This window comes from Bufo gargarizans, chromosome 1 (genome assembly GCF_014858855.1).
Source record: "Bufo gargarizans isolate SCDJY-AF-19 chromosome 1, ASM1485885v1, whole genome shotgun sequence".
Classification (NCBI taxonomy): Eukaryota; Metazoa; Chordata; class Amphibia; order Anura; family Bufonidae; genus Bufo; species Bufo gargarizans.
In genome coordinates, this window is record NC_058080.1 from 368,218,830 (window position 1) to 368,235,994 (window position 17,165).

Below are 17,165 nucleotides of genomic sequence, written 5' to 3' on the forward strand. Positions count from 1 at the left end.
TCCAGATGATATAATTTCAGTAGTCTGCTCCTGTGTGGAACAGATAACCAGAGTTTACAAACGCAGATGTGAACCTAGGCTAAGGGTGCATTCACATGACCGTAAGTGCTTTGAGTTCCGCAATTTGTGGACTGCACATGGCCAGTGCCAAATAGAGAATACCTAAGCTTGTCCGCTTGGTTGCGGACAAGAATAGGACATTCCCTATCTTTTTTGCTCGGCCACGGAATGAAACAACGGATGCGGACAGCACATGGTGTGCTGTCTGCATCTTTTGGGGCACCATTGAAATGAATGGGTCCGCAGCCGTTCCGCAAATTTGCGGAGAGGATGCGGATTCATTTATACGGTCGTGTGAATGCACCCTAAGTAACAAATATGTAACTAGCAGCTGAAAATCTCTTCTGCTTCAGGCAAGAGAGCATGTTAAAGGGGTTTTCTGGGAGTTTTATCTCTATGACGTATCCTCTGGATAGGTCATCAGTATCTAATCAGTGGGGGTCCGACACCTGGACTCCCACAGATCAGTTGTTTGAGAAGGCAGCGTAGCTTGCAGTAGCGCCGGTGCCTTTTCTCAGCTTTCCTTAAGCCATGTGAAGTCATGTTCATTGGTAACATGGCCTAGGCTCAGCCCCCATGACAAGATTAGAGCTGAGCTGCAATACCAATTACAGGCACTATGCAACGGACGGTGCTGTACTTGGTTTGCAGACAGAAAGCCGCGGTGCTACTGTGAGCGCCGGTGCTTTCTCAGACAGCTGATCGGTGGGGATTCCAGGTGTCAGACACCCACCGATCAGTTACTGATGACCTATCTAGAGGATACGTCATCGGTATAAAACTACCAGAAAACCCCTTTAGGGCTGTTTCACACGAGCGGATGCCGTGCGTGGCATCCGCTCCGTGAAAGAGTGCCAAGACCCGATGCGGACAGCAGAAGCACGGTGCAGTAACATGATTGATAATGCTCCGTGCCTCTCTGTGATCTCTTTACTACGAAATCACAATGAGATAAAGTTGTCACCGTGATTTCGTAGTGAAGAGATCACAGAGAGGCACAGAGCATTAACAGTCATGTTACTGCTCCGTGCCTCTGCAGTCTGCATCGGGTCTTGGCACTCTTTCACGGAGCGGATGCCACGCACGGCATCCGCTCGTGTGAAACAGCCCTAATAGGAAATTTACATTTTATGATCCACATCATGCCCGGTCTATTGCAGATTTCTGCTGCAGATCTCACACTTTGCAGTGGGAGAAAGCTGCATTGTAATCCAAGGCAAATTTAATATTTAACACAGGGCTTTCTGGTTAGTTCTCTAGCGTACTTTTTCTACTGGGTGTGAAGAGTTTTTTTTTATGTTTTATAGCTATAACCCATTAACATTTTTAGTTTTTATTTATTTTATGCCTGTCTTCCAAGAGCCCTAACGTTTTTTTCCATCAACAAATTGTGTTTTTTAATGGTACCATTTATTGTTCCATAAAATGTATTGTGAAACGAAACAGGGTTCGCTATGAGGTAAAAATGGTATACCTTTATACAGCAAATCAGTATGATTACGGCGAAACACAGCACCATGGGTATGGGCAAGGTCGCAATAACGCCTGTACAAGCGTCTCACGGACATCTCTCTCGCCAGGAGCAGCACCAGACTACATTGTGGTTACAGGACCTGTGGTGATGTCACAGTCATGTGATCAGCCATGTGTGTCAGAGGAGTTAGGGGCTCCATGTAGGACTGTGCTGGTGTAGAATGCAGAGGTAAGTACCTCTGCATTCTACACCAGGTTTGTATGGAAGGTGTGTATAAAGTAGGGCTATGTCAGTGTAACCAGTCTATTGTACAGTTTTCTGTGTGTAATTTGCACACAGTAGTTCTATCTGTGTAATGTAGCAGAGCTGTGTGCGCAATGTGTATATAGTAAACTATCTGTGTAATGGGCATATGGTAGAGTTGTGTATGTAATATGTATATAGTAGTGCCAGGTGGGCGCCGTGTTTAGTGTATAACATTTTTTATTACGTTTGATTAATCCAAAATCAAACATGATTTAAACAATAGGTAATTTTCTGATGACACATTCCCTTTAGAGCATGTTCAGACTTCAGACACTGGTTGGTATGTATGTTGTGGAGAAAGTGTTCGGTATGCTGCTAGACCAAGAGTCAGCACTGGAACTCCATTGTATAACGTTGGGTTACTCTCAGAGCCGGAAGGCTGTGGAGGATCAGCTTGGGAAGTAGCCCCAGGTGAGGAGGCAGATAAGAGATCGACATGATCTGCCGGCGTCGTTAGTATTTGGATAAAAGTCAGTCAGCCGTGTAGAGGTATCCTCCTTTTTTAGGTTTCCCATGTCTCCATAGATTAAGGCCTCATGCACACGACCGTTGTTTTGGTCCGTATCCGAACCGCAGTATTTGCGGCTTGGATGCGGACCCATTCACTTCCATGAGGCCGCAAAAGATGCGGACAGCACTCCGTGTGCTTTCCGCATCGGTTGCTCCGTTCCGTGGTCTGCAAAAAAATATATAACCTGTCCTATTCTTGTCCATTTTGCGGACAAGAATAGGCAGTTATATTAATGGCTGTCCGCGCCGTTCCGCAAATTGCGGAACACCCTTGGACGACATCCGTGTTTTGCAGATCCGCAGTTTGCGGACCGCGAAACACACTGGTCGTGTGCATGAGGCCTAAGGCAGACATCAGGAAGAGTTCAGCAGGCTAAGGTCACCACAAAACTGTTGCAATTAGCAGCTGTGTAGCATAGGAGAACGGCGCTAAACAGAGAATTGTATTCCTCCAAGCTCTGCAAGCCTTCAGCAAAGCCTTTTCCTCTCAATTTCCTCAGGAAGATCTTTGCAACCTGTCTATTTAGTTTCGCCATGCCTCCAAATTCCCCTATGGTCGTTTTTTTGGAGTCAGAGTGTTTTGCTGCCAATGCTGTTGCCACTCAACGTACCATCTGCCTTAGATCTTGAGTGGCTGATGCCACTTCCAAAATGTTGCTTATTGGTCTCCCTTTCTGTTGTGACAAGCTTTTTGTTAAGCATCTTCAAGAACTCATCTTGGAAGTCACAGGAGGAAGAGTTCTTTTCTTCCCCCAGGACCAGAAGGTTCCATTCCTTTTTTGATTTTTCTTGACGCTGAGCTGACAGAATCCTTATGTCCCATGGAGTCTAGGAGACCCTCCTTCAAGCTTAAACTTTCTTAGCAGCTTCTTATCAAGGACGCCAAGCCCTTCACTGCATGAAGATCTACCCCTGCTCAAGTCTCTTCCCTGGCTTGGGTGGACGGCTACTCATGTTCAAGGAGGGTCTGGCTTGGTCTTGTAGATAACACTTGATTTTGAGAAACCGTTTTGTGAGGTTACAATATTCAGTCTTCCTTCCAGAAGGGACTCTCTGGCAACCCCTCTCATAAATACCCATCCTGCATTTCTGCTTTTTTTCAAGCCATTAGCGCCTTCTGTCACCAAGGTGTGATTGTTCAGGTTCCCACCTCAGAGCACTTCCAGGGGTTTACAACAACCTGATTACAGTTCTGTAGAAGGACAGCTTGGTCTCAAATTCTGAATGGAATTGCTGCCTCATTCACTGTATGAAAGATCCTCTGTCTCCAGGGATAGGACCCACAAATGACTCTAGGTTTCTTCCCGCAGACCCAATTCCTCCTCAGTTTTTTTTTTTTCTAGCCATTTGCAGAATGGGGCCACCAGAGGTGGAACTTCTCCCCCCCCCCCCCTCCTTCCCAGATCAGTTTGCCTGATCTGGACACCAGACTGGCCTCTGGTTGGCACGGTCATACGCATTCTGGATCTCAAATTATAAATGGAATCCCTGCGTTCAGTCGTGGAGACACTTATACCCACATTACCATTGCCCAGTCCCACCAGCGATTCCTTTGATTCTTAGGCTACTTTCACACTGGCGTTTTGGCTTTCTGTTTGTGAGATCCGTTCAGGGCTCTCACAAGCGGTCCAAAACGGATCAGTTTGGCCCTAATGCATTCTGAATGGAAAAGGATCCGCTCAGAATGCATCAGTTTGCCTCCGTTCCGTCTCCATTCCGCTTTGGAGGCGGACACAAAAACGCTGCTTGCAGTGTTTTGGTGTCCATCTGATGAAACTGAGCCAAACAGATCCGTCCTGGCACAGAATGTAAGTCAATGGGGATAGATCCGTTTTCACTGACGCAATCTGGCACAATAGAAAACTGATACGTCCTCCATTGACTTTCAATGGTGTTCAATACGAATCCGTCTTGGCTATGTTAATGATAATAGAATGATAATACAAACGGATTTGTTCTGAACGGATGCAGACGGTTGTATTATTTGAACGGATCAGTCTGTGCAGATCCATGACTGATCCGCACACAAATGCGAGTGTGAAAGTAGCCTTATTTGCAGCATTTTCAGTTTGTCATCCTCCGTTGGCCACCACTCTCAAGGTCTTGGCAACTTTCATGGTCATCCCAACTCTTGCGGTCATCCCTTTTTTATTTATTTTTTGGGACGACACCTTGGTGAAGACAGTAAAGAACAAAAAGATTACTAGTACCCAGGGCTAAAAAAACCATCCATACATATAACATGGTTCAGTTCAGGGTACTGCACCTTCTATGCATGATACATAAACTTGATATTATAGTCCTATTTGTGCTAAACCTGCTATCTGATATCTTGGTAGGGCTCTCTTTAAGGAGGACAGCCTCCAGGTCACTGCAGACACTATCTACCAATTTGTTTGGATTGCCAACCGAGAGAAATCATCCTTGGTCCCAGAAGAATGGATGGAATTCTTGGGCATCCTCCTGAATACCCAGCTTGTCCTGATTCCACAAGGCAAGAGAGGCACTATCTATGCGGAGGCTTCCCTGCTTCCTGTAGCAGTCCTCATTCCATTTGGTTTTCCGTGAGGATTCTTGGCAGGATTTTTTCTGTCTGCCTTCTTTATGGACAAGCCGGGGGCTGCTGCAATCATCTGATCAATGGGGATGCAGGACCCCACTCCAATCTAATATTGATGACCTATTGATATTTTTTTGAATCTGAAGTAACCAAAACCAGCAACTTTTGGCATTGTACTTTCTCACTATGTGGGGTATACAACATGATATTGTAATATTTGGGATGTTTTAATACATTTAGGCAGATGGGTTTGGGGTATACCACCTAACCAACCAATGCTTCACATTCAACAGTATCTGCAAAAATTAAATACATAGGGGGAGATTTAGCATCTGCCATGCACCTGAAAAGTGGCTTTAAAAAGAAAAAAAAAATCGGAAGTGGCTCTTTTTATGCCGCCCTCGCCACTTTTCCAAAAGGGGACGTGGCCATCAGCCAAGACAAATTTATCTTCTTTTACACCAGCTTTCTGGTGCAAATGAAGCTAGAAATCTACGGCAACCCTGAGCTGTTGTAGATTTCTGTTCAGGGGCACGTACTGCCGGAGGATCTGCCTCATTTATGACAAGACATGCTCCTCATCATAAATTTGGCGCATCCTCTGGCGGCACAGTACTGGTCTTGATAAATCTGCCCCCATAGTGCTGTGAGATCGCCCTGTATATACTCTACAATTGGAAGTCTTTGCACCACTGCGCTTCATACAGTGCAAAGAGTGGCCCACAAGTGGAGCTCTCCTTTAAAATCAAACAGTAAGCATTTCACTGGAGCTGTGGACTGAGGCTCCTAAGATTTAGTACTGCCCGGATATAGTACACGAAGGTGAGCAAGAAAGTACTTTCTTTCCTGCAAGGGCTTGAAAGCACAATGGTGAGGTTTTATCAAATTTTTTATGTCTTAATGGCATTGTGGGAGGGGTGGGGATTGCCAGTTTTGATAAATCCCCCTAGTATGTATTTGCTTGCTCACATTATGCCTGGAAGCTTCCATCCTGGGGAATCGCAGGCTGCCTCAGTGTCATTCCACAGCTTTCTGACATGTAAGACATGAAGGATTTGTAATAATTCTGGCGTAATATATTAATGGTATGTTTTTGTTTGTAGGATCATTCAGCAACTGGTAAATGGGATCATCGCACCTACTGCAATGCCAAACTTAGGACTGGGACCATGGTGAGTTTTGTTACCAGCGAGCACTGGCCTTTTAGGAGATTTATAGTAAAGCCAGTATAGTATAGCTGCTATTATCTGTTTATATTCAGGTTGAATCACATTAAATTTGGAAAAACCCTACCGAAAAAAGGTCAATTTTTTTTTTTTTTTTTTATTGCAGATTTTGTATTTATGTCTGAAGAAAATATAGATTGCACACAACTCAGGTGACACAAGTGCATTTTTAACCCCTTTAGTGACATAACTAATTTAACTTGAAAGGGGTTGTCTCACTTCAGGAAATGGTATTTATTATGTAGAGAAAGTTAGTACAAGGCACTTACTAATGTATTGTTACTATCCATATTGTGTCCTTCGCTGGCTGGGTTTATTTATTATCACATTATACACTGCTTGTTTCCAGGGGTTGTGACCATCCTGCAATCCAGCAGTGGTGACCATGCTTGCACAGTATAGGAAAAAGTGCCGGCCTCTCTGGTGGCTGGAACCATTGGAAAGCTCATAGGCACGCATGGGCAACACCTTCTGTCTTGGCTACCTTGTGTCTGTGCTGCTGCAGTGGTCATAACTCCTGGAAACGAGAAGTATATAATGTGATGGAAAAAATGTATCAAGCCAGCAAAGGACGGAATATGGACAATCACAATACATTAGTAAGTGCATTGTATTAACTTTATCTACATGATAAATGCCATTTGCTGAAGGGAGACATCCCTTTTTAAGAAACAGTAAGGCCCCTTTCACACGAGCGCCCCTTTCTCACGCATTGCACCCGGACTAAATCCGGACTCATTCATTTCTTTGGGGCTGTGCACATGAGCAGTGATTTTTCACGCATCACTTATGCGTTGCGTGAAAATCGCAGCATGCTCCATATTGTTCATTTTTCATGCAACGCAGGAAAATTGCAAGCAAGTGCGGATGCGGTGCGATTTTTATAACATGGTTATAAGAGAAAATAGCATTCTTAATACAGAATTCTGAGTAAATTAGGGATGGAGGGGTTAAAAATAAATAAATAAATAAATAAAAAAAACATTAAACTCACCTCATCCACTTGTTTGCGAATCCCGGCTTGTCTTCATTCTTCTTCTTTGAGGACCTGGGAGGAAAAGGACCATGCAACGGACCATGTGATGAGCGTGGAGCCATCACCATGGTGATGGACCATGTGATGAGCACAGTGACGTCACCAAAGGTCCTTTTCCTCCCAAGTCCTCGAAGAAGAATGAAGACGAGCCAGGCTTCGTGAACAAGTGGATGAGGTGAGTTTAATGTGTTTAAAAAAAAAACTTCCATCCTTAAAGGGGTTGTCCAAGTTATATTTATTGATGACCTATCCCCTATCTTCCTATTGAAATGAATGGGACGGCTTGGGTGTAATTACACCTACTCACCACTGCAGATGCAACGGCTAGAAGGTAAACTGGTGAAGAGGAGGCAGCGCTGACACCGTGTGAGTTTCCTCTTCAAACAGCTGATCGGAGGGGGTGCCGGGTGTCGGACCCCTCCGATCTGATATTGATGACCTATCCTGGGGATAGGTCATCAATAAATATAACTTGGACAACCCTTTAACTTACTTTGCATTCTGTATTAAGAATGCTATTATTTTCCCTTTATAACAAGATAATAAAATTTGCACAACACCGATCCCAAACCCGAATTTCTGTGAAGAAGTCCGGGTTCGGGTCTGGGTACCAAACATGCTGATTTTTCTGACTCGCGTGCAAAACGCATTAGAACGTTTTGCACTCGTGGGGAAAAATCGCACATTTTCCCGCAACGCCCGTGGGAAAGAGGCCTAACATTTTCCCCCTCTGTTTAAGAGGACATAACTTCTTTTTTTTTATCTTCAGTTTAGTTATATGGGACCATGAATTTTGCTCGACAGGTTGTAGGTTTTTTTAGGAACAATTTTGGGCTTCATATAGTTTATAAAAAATAAATAAAAAATAAATAAATAAAACACTGAAAATAAAAGATAAGAAAAAAATCCTACATGATGTGCATGGCTACATTTAAAAAAAGATAAATCACTGTAAATAGTGCACAATAGATGCAAACCTTATATATGGACTCAGCCCTCACTCTGATATGATAAAATATAAGACTCTCAGCCAATATATTTTGATAAAAACACATCTGTGCCCACCTACCAGAGCCAAGGTGGTCTCAGTCAGGCAGGTGCTACTCTAAAACCTATCTCTATGCCATTGGCAGACCCTGCACAAAAACTGCATAGGTAGGTTTAGTGTAGGACCTTCTTGACTGAGACCACCTTGTCACTGGTAGGTGGGCACAGATGTGTTTTGATCAAAGTATATTGACTAAGAATCTCAGATTTTATGTCTGAATGAGGGATTAGTCTATAAATACTATTTGCATCTATTGTGTTAGCGTATTATTTTCATATAGTATATTAAATAGCTTATTTTATCTCTAGTGGGATTAAAGATAAACCGCAATTGTAATATTATTTTGTGGGATTTATTTTTATGGTGTTTACAATGTGGTATAAATAACATAACTTTATTCTCTGGGTCAGTGTGATTTTATAATGTTGCCAAATTTATATATAGAGTATAAAAGTAAAAGTTAGTTTTATTATTTATTCGGAAACTGGGCCACAGAGCAGTATTCCAACATAATGACCCCAAACACGCCTCCAAAACGACCTCTGACTTGCTAAAGAAACTGAGGGTAAAGCTGCTCACCTGGCCAAGCATGTCTCCAGACCTAAACCCTCTTGAGCAGCTGTGGGGCATCCTCAAACAGAAGGTGGAGGAGCGCAAGGTCTCTAACATCCACCAGCTCTGTGATGTCGTCATGGAGGAGTGGAAGAGGATTCCAGTGGCAACCTGTGAAGCTCTAGTGAACTCTATGCCCAAGAGCGTTAAGGCAGTGCTGGAAAATAATGGTGGCCACACACAATATTGACAATTTGGGCACAATTTGGCCATTTTTACTTGGGGTGTACTCACTTTTGTTGTCAGCGGTTTAGACCTTAATGGCTGTGTGTTATTTTGAGGGCACACCAAATTAACACTGTTATACAAGCTGTACACGACTACTTTATATAGCATCAAAAATGAGGGGTGTACTCACTTTTATGAGATACTGTGTATCTATATTTTTATATTTCTCTCCTCCCCTAGGCTGGCTGAGAGTACAGACACCTGATGGGGGGGGGGGGGGGGACTGCTTTAACTATTCATATCTTGGGCTGGGTAGCAGCTAGAGACATGGGCCTGGTCTGCCTTCACTTTCAGCTGCTGTCACTCCCAACCGAATTTCTAAAGGTGGATTTACAAAGGCAGATTCTCTGACAGATCATCGGGAACGAACGTTCCTATGCTCAATAATCTTCCCTGTAAAGGTGCCACAGATCATCCAGTGAACAAGCGAAACGCTTGCTTGTTGGGTGATCCTGTCATTCATGCTGGCACATAAATAATTGTTTCTGGGAAGCAGATTGTGTTGTCTAAACAGCGTTCTGCTGCCCAGAAACAATGCAGCTGTATTAGGATGAGCGATCACAATAGTGATCCCTTGTCCTCATACTGTGAAGGTAATCGCTGCATGTAAATACAGCAGTCTCCTCCACTGTAAGAGCAGCTGATTTCCGGGAAGGAATGATTTCTTCCCGACAATCTGCTGTTGTTTGGGGTGTGCTATATCTCCCGATGTAAGGGAGATGATCCTGTGATTTGATTTCAGCTTTCAAACAAGACCAGGCCCATATCTCTATCTGCTACCCAGCCCGTGATATAAAGGTTCAAAGCAGCACCCACCCTGCTGCTCGGGCTGAACTGTTACATCCTTTTCCCAAAGCTTCTAGGGGCTTAAATTATATATTTTTTTAAAAATTACTAGTGTTGGACGTTACAGGCCTGAAGCCTGCTGTGATGACCTTGTGCAGATCCAGATGTGTTAGGATTTTTTTCTCCTATTCAGTTTGGAGCATATGTTTTTGTGATTAGCTGTGGTGATTTTCAACTTCCAGGGGAGTTCTTCATTCCAATCCAATGGATTATGCGTGGGGAGCCAATGGCCTAGACACAATAATCACACAGGTAACGCTTTCCTGCTTGAAAATGTGTGAAGGTATGAGATACTTGTAAACCGTATTTAATGTTGTTCAAAAAAATATTAATATTTTAAATGTTTTAAACCAGTTACTTAACCAGTTTGAAAACACCGGACCTCCGCCTGCTGACAATGAGAAGATACAAGCCCTTCCTACAGTCCAAATAACAGATGAACACGTGGGTGAGTACAAGCTGATACCTTTATTACCCGATTGCACAAAAAGAATAACATAATTTTTTTTTATCTTAAAGGACAACTTCAAGAGCAATATTTTTTATGACTGCATTTTACTAATTGGTTGTTACTTGATTGGACAATGTAAAAGGCACAAAAATAAAACATTATTTTAGTTCAAAATGAGTAGAATGCAATCCTAAAAGGTGTTCATAGCCTTTAAGTGATTTTTAGATACCTTAAAATTCTGGTTGGTGGCAGTATTGGTGAATCTCGCACATTGCAGCATTTAGGGTGTGTTCCCATGTTGCAACAACACTGCGTATTTGTGGGCAAAAAATTCACAGCATATTACTAAAGCCTCAAAGTGGATGAGATTTTAAAAAGTCTTATAATGGGGGAAAAAAATCCACTTGGATATCAACCTGTGGTGCAGATTTTCACCACAGATTTCACCCCTTTTCAGTGCAGTGGGCTGAAATCGTGGCAATTCATGCAGATTTTCCTGCTGATTCGCTGTGAGATGTGCAGTGGAATTTTTGACATGTTGACAAACAAAGTTTCGCTGATGTAAAGATTTATCAAAATGGTATAAAGTAGAGCTGGGTTAGTTGTCCGTATCAACCAATCAAATTCCGCCGTTTATTTTTCAGAACTCGCTTGGAAAATGAAAGGTGGAATCTGATTGGTTGCTATGGGCAACTAAGCCAGATTTCCTCTACCCCAGTTTTGATAAATCTCCCCTATGCTCTTTTATCTTAACTTGTGTCCAGTTTTATCAAGTGTCTAAAAGCAAAGCGGTCTTTGCTATCCATCGCAACCAGCCACAGTGTAGCTTCCAGTTAATGAAATGAAAGCTGAGCTCTAAATTGGTCGCAGTAGGCAATAAAGACCGTTTTGCTTTTAGACAGGTTTGAGAAATGAGGCCCCGTATATTTCTGTACTCCACAGGTTCAGGACTGGAGTGTCCAGTATGTAAGGAGGATTACACAGTTGGTGAAAACGTGAGACAACTTCCTTGCAATCACTTATTTCACAATAACTGCATCATCCCCTGGTTAGAGCAGGTCAGTATGAAATGCATTTCCTTCTCCTTTCTTAGAGCTTCGTGGTTTCACAGACATAGCCGTGCAGATAAACTGGATGGGACAAAACTGAGAATATCTGTATATTGCCAGGACTTATCAGAGGTTTTTATAACCGCATCGCAAAAATTTCTGTAAAAGGACTCCGTTTGGAGCAGAAATTATTTGCTCAATATCCTTTTGATAAATTAATAATTATAAAGGTTGTCGGATTACACACAATTTGCTTTGGCAAGGCCTTCCTGATCTCAAAAGATGACATCCCACCTATAGCTGTAAGGCTCTGTTCACACTTCCATAAAGTGTTTTTACGCCCTTGAATGTGTGTGTGTGAATGAGACCTTACAGGCAAGTTCTGTTACTAGCTTAAAGGGGTTGTCCCATTACAAACGCTTAGGGGGAGATTTATCAAACTGGAGTAAAGTAGTCCATAGCAACCAGATTCCACCTTTCATTTTCCAAAGGCACTGGGAAAAATGAAAGGTGGAATCTGGTTGCTATGGGAAACTAAGCCAGTTCTACTTTACACCAGTTTGATAAATCTCCCATTATTCATTATCCAAAGGATAGATGTTAGGTGTCTGATTAGGGCTGAGCTGCTATACCCAGCACAGTCAATGTACGCCGTTGTGCTTGGTGAGCTATTGCGAGCGTCGGAGCCTTCTCAAATAGCTGATCGGTGGCGGTCCTGGGTGTCGGACCCCCACCGATCAGATACTGATGACCTATCCAGGGTCATCAGTATAAAAGTCTCAGAAAACCCCTTTAAATACTATTTTTAGGGTTGAGCCTGAAGAGTCGGTTTATTAGTTTTTAAGCAATTCTTGTTTTCATGTTTTGTCTACATTGTTATTGTATTATGGGCCTCATTTAACAAAACTGCATAACAGGAAAAAAAAACCTACAGCCTATCAGAGCTCCAATTTACGTATTAATCTGCCTTGGTGAAATGAAAACTCCATGGACATTGGTTACTGTGGGCAACATAACAGTTTTGATAAATATGGCCCATATAGATTAAAGTGGTTTTTCCATTTTCCATGTCAATATCTATATTAAACCCCTTCCAGACTAGCTCCGTACTAATATGGCTTTGGACGGATCCTTAAAGATGGCGCCCGCTCCTGAGTAGAGCAGGCACCATAGCCACGAGGTGCCTGCTGTTTCACACCGTAACCACGGTATCTGAGCTCGTGCAAACCCGGAAGCGCCTGCTTTCGGGTATGCCTCGGTTTCCTCCAGCGGCGATCGGAGGATCCGGAGCTTGTATGCAGCCGCCCCTGTCACAGAGAATGACCGGAGGCTGCTGCACAGTGTTTGCTATGGAGCCCTTGTCTGTATCGGGGCTCCGTAGGAAGCTAGTAAGTTTCTCATAGACTCCTATGCTAACGCATTGGGGCCTATGAGAATAGCAATCTAATGATTGCTTGTTAGTTTCCTATGGGAACTATAAAAAATAAATAAAATAAAAAAATGTAAACAATTTAAAACTTTTTTTTTATATACATATAAAAAATGTAATAAAAAAAATACACATCACGGATATTTCCACATGTAAAAACGACCATACTATGAAAATATACAAATATTTTCCCCATACGGCAAAACAGAAAAAAAGTCAAAATGGCCGATTCATCATTTTTGGTTGCTTCTAATGTTGATCGAGCACCAAAGTGCTCAGGTGCTCGAGTAGAACACCAGGGGATGCTCTGGTGCTCTACCAAGCACAATGGAAGTCAATGGGAGAACCAGAGCATTAAACCAGACACCCCCTGCTCTGAAGAGGAGAGGGTGCCTGGTTCATAGTAAAAGGTCAGAAATTGATGGAAACACCACTGAAATGGTTCTGGAACAGCATGGGGAGGATGTCTAGATGCATCTTGGACTCCCAGCTCGCTGCTGGGAACGATGTTGTCCGAGTAGTACTCCACTTTTACAGGCTGACAATAATACGCACAAAACCGAAGATAAAATAGATTTTAGAGGAAAAATTGTTGGGAAACATTCTTTCCTGTATATTTACTTGTATATAAAGTGCAAGTGCTGCCAAAAATTGCAAGGAAGAGGCACTCCGATACAACCTGTATATCCCATAAAGGAAGGCCTCATTCACATTGTGGCATAATTGTTCAGGTAGTGGGACTCCTACACTCATAAAGCCTATGCACTAAGGTAAAGGGCTGCCAAAAATTACAAGGAACCGGCACTCCAATATACCCTTTGTTACACATAAAGGAGGGCATCATACACACCCTTGAAAAATTATGATTGATGGCCTGCTGGTGACCCTCAAAAACATTAGGAGCAAGGCCTGCTGGTGACCCTCTAAAATATTATGGGCGAGTGCGTGATGCTGATCTGACCATCTAAAACATTAGGGGCGAGTGGCTGCTGCTGATCTGACCATGGAAAAAATTATGGGCGAGGGCCTGTTGCTGAGCTGACCCTCTAAAACATTATGGGCGAAGGCCTGCTGGTGACCCTCTAAAACATTAGGGGTGAGGGTCTGCTGCTGAGCTGACCCTCTAAATCATTAGGAGCGAGGGCAGCCTAATAAGCATGTTGATATGATGGAAGAGGAGGACGAGAAAAGGAAGTTTGAACCATATAACCTTTTTTGTGGTGGAAGGAGTGCATGGGAATACAGTGTATTTAATACACCATAAAAGCCACATTTAAAGTGCCTTTAAGTTCAGCTGCTTTCCTCTGATGGAGTAGAGAAGTCAGGGGCAATCCAGGCCTTGTTCATTTTGATAAGTCAACCTGTCAGCATTTTCAGTTGACAGGCTGATACGCCTATCAGTTATTATGCCCCCAGCAGCACTAAATACCTGGCGGCCTGATAAAACGCTGGCACCACCTCCAAGGCGTGCCACATGTCCAGCTTGGACACCCAATAGTTGTAGGGCACAAAGGGATTACTGAGGACGCTGACAGTCTCCTTCACCATCTTCCAAAACTTTTCTCTCCTTGACACTAGGCTGCGCATCAGGGTGAAGGTGCTGGCGGGGTGTCATGAAACTGTCCCAGGCCTTGGAGAGTGTTGCTTGTCTCTGTTGGAACTGTTGTGTGTTCCCCTTGTCTCCCCTCCTCGGTTGCCCAAGGAACTATGTACTCTGCTGCCAGTGTTGTCAGCTGAAAATTTTTGGAGCAGTTTTTCCACAAGGACTTTCTGATATTGCACCATTTTGCTAGTCCTCTCCACCACAGCAATGAGAGATAAGTTCTTTGTGGCGGGGGTCGAGAAGGGTGAACAACCAGTAATCGGTGTTGGCCAAAATGCGTATAACGTGAGGGTCACGGGAAAGGCAGCATAACATAAAGTCAGCCATGTGTGCCAGAGTCCCAACAGACAAGATTTCGCTGTCCTCATCAGGAGGATGACTCTCAATCCTCTTCCTCCTCTTTGGCTTATCCACACTGAACAGATGGAATAAACCTGCTGTGGGTACTACCCTCTGTAGCGGAGGCAACAGTCTCCTGCTCCTCATCATCCAATTCACGCTGAGAAGACTAACGGAGGGTGGTCTGGCTATCACCCTGTGTACTGTCTTCCCACATTTCCACCTCTTCCACATGCAAAGCGTCCGCCTTCATTGTGAGCAGCGAGTGTTTCAGTAGACACGGAAGTGGGATGGTTACTCTGATAATAGTGGCATCACCACTTCAGGTCAGACATCCATGCCCACTCGTCGCTTGTGAAGAGCGGATGCTGACTGTAAACACGACAACCATGTTGCAGCTGGTATTCCACTACTGCCCTCTGCTGCTCACAAAGCCTGGCCAACATGTGGAACGTGGAGTTCCAACGCGTGCTCACGTCGCACAACAGTTGGTGAGCTGGTAATTGCGAGCACTGCTGTAGCATTGGCATACCGACGGCAGTTGTAGATGAATTTCGGAAATGGGCACACACGCGGCGCACCTTTACCAGTAGCTCAGGCAAATTGGGGTAGGTGTTGAGAAACCGCTGAACCACTAAGTTGAACACGTGGATTAGGCAGTGTATGTGTGTGAGCTTGCCGAGCTCCAAAGCTGCCAACAAGTTTCGGCCATTATCGGACACAACCAACTGGTTGTAGGTTGAGTGGTGAGAGCCACAGCTCAGTCTGGTTCCTTATCCCCTGCCACAGCTCTGCGGCGGTGTGCTGTTTGTCACCTAAGCAAGTTAGTTTTAGCACAGCCTTTTGCCGCTTCGCCAATGCCAGGCATGTCCAAACTGCAGGGGGCTGCAGTTTGGACATGCCTGCCCAATGCAGTGCTACACTGCTTCCAGCTAGTGACTGATGGATGACTGGTGTTGCAAGATGAGAATTCAGAGGTGGAGGAGGAGAAGGGGGGGTTGCAGAAACGAATGTAGTTGGTGGCAGAAATCCTGATGGAAGTAGGGCCCGCAATCCTTGGCGTCGGTGTAGCACCTGTGCCATCCCTGGGTACGACTCTCTTCCGGCCTCCACAACGTTCACCCAGTGTGCCGTCGGGGAAATGTAGCGTCCCTGGCCAAAAGCACTTGTCCATGTGTCAGTCGTTAAGTGGACCTTCCCAATAACTGTGTTGGTCAGTGCACGGGTGATGTTACTGGACACATGCTGGTGTAAGGCGGGGACAAGAGAAAGAAAGTATGAGGGTCAGACAGATCTATTGGAGGGGATTCCACTAGAACTGAAGGACTTGAGGCGCCTCGGGTTTATAGGAGTGGGGTGGAAAAGAAAGTTGTGTGCTAGGTACTAGAGGCTGCTCCGGGTTTAGTCAGGTCGACAAGAGTGTCTGCCTGTATAGAATATGGTAGTATGCCAAAATAGGGGACTGGTGGGTGGAGGACCCTCCAGGTCTCGCCTATTTCTGAATAAAACCCTTTTGGGCGCCAGTAGTGGTTGAATGATAATGGTGGTTTAGCAAGTTGTGTGTAGTAGGTTTTTGCATCAGCGTTATAATTGAAAACAGGGGAGTGAAGGTAAAGGGATTTGTATAAAGATATAAATGTGTAGGATAAGTGTGTGTGTGTGTGTATGTGTATATAAATAAATAAAATATATATATATTTATTGTGTGTGTGTATGTATATGTGTGTGTGTGTGTGTGTATATATATATATATATATATATATATATATATATATATACACACACACATATATGTAAAAAATCAGCATAAACGATCAAATGCTTGTGTACAAATAAATATATAAATTCTGCTGATAGGATAAAAAATTGTACCCGTAGGTGGGATCACTGCATACCGTCTCGGGTGCCTGAGAGACAGTGTTCTGCAGTATCGTACACAGTGTAGTGTGGTACAGTTTAGGCGAATCAAATAGGTAAAAACAATAATTTAATTATTGTTTTTACCCATTTAATTCGCCTAAACTGTACCACACTACACTGTGTACGATACTGCAGAACACTGTCTCTCAGGCACCCGAGACGGTATGCAGTGATCCCACCTACGGGTACAATTTTTTATCCTATCAGCAGAATTTATATATATGTACACAAGCATTTGATTGTTTATGCAGATTTTTAACGTGTGTGTGTGTGTGTGTGTGTGTGTATATATATATATATATATATATATATATATATATATATACATACATACATACATACATACATACATACATACACTTTTATCCTACACATTTATATCTTTATACACATCCCTTTTACCTTCACTCCCATGTTTTCAATTAGAACGCTGATGCAAAAACCTACTACACACTCAACTTGCTAAAC

At 43.5% G+C, this 17,165-nt stretch overlaps 1 protein-coding gene across 1 annotated transcript in view; it reads left to right on the forward strand.

Annotated features, from left to right (window-relative positions):
• Positions 1–17,165, forward strand: part of LOC122920268 (E3 ubiquitin-protein ligase RNF126) — a 33,388-nt gene that overhangs the window by 12,126 nt on the left and 4,097 nt on the right. Inside the window, exons 5-8 of the mRNA XM_044269651.1 lie at positions 6,014–6,082; positions 10,089–10,158; positions 10,261–10,354; positions 11,300–11,415. Coding sequence (XP_044125586.1) covers positions 6,014–6,082; positions 10,089–10,158; positions 10,261–10,354; positions 11,300–11,415 — 349 coding nt within the window. The remainder of the gene's footprint in view (positions 1–6,013; positions 6,083–10,088; positions 10,159–10,260; positions 10,355–11,299; positions 11,416–17,165) is intronic.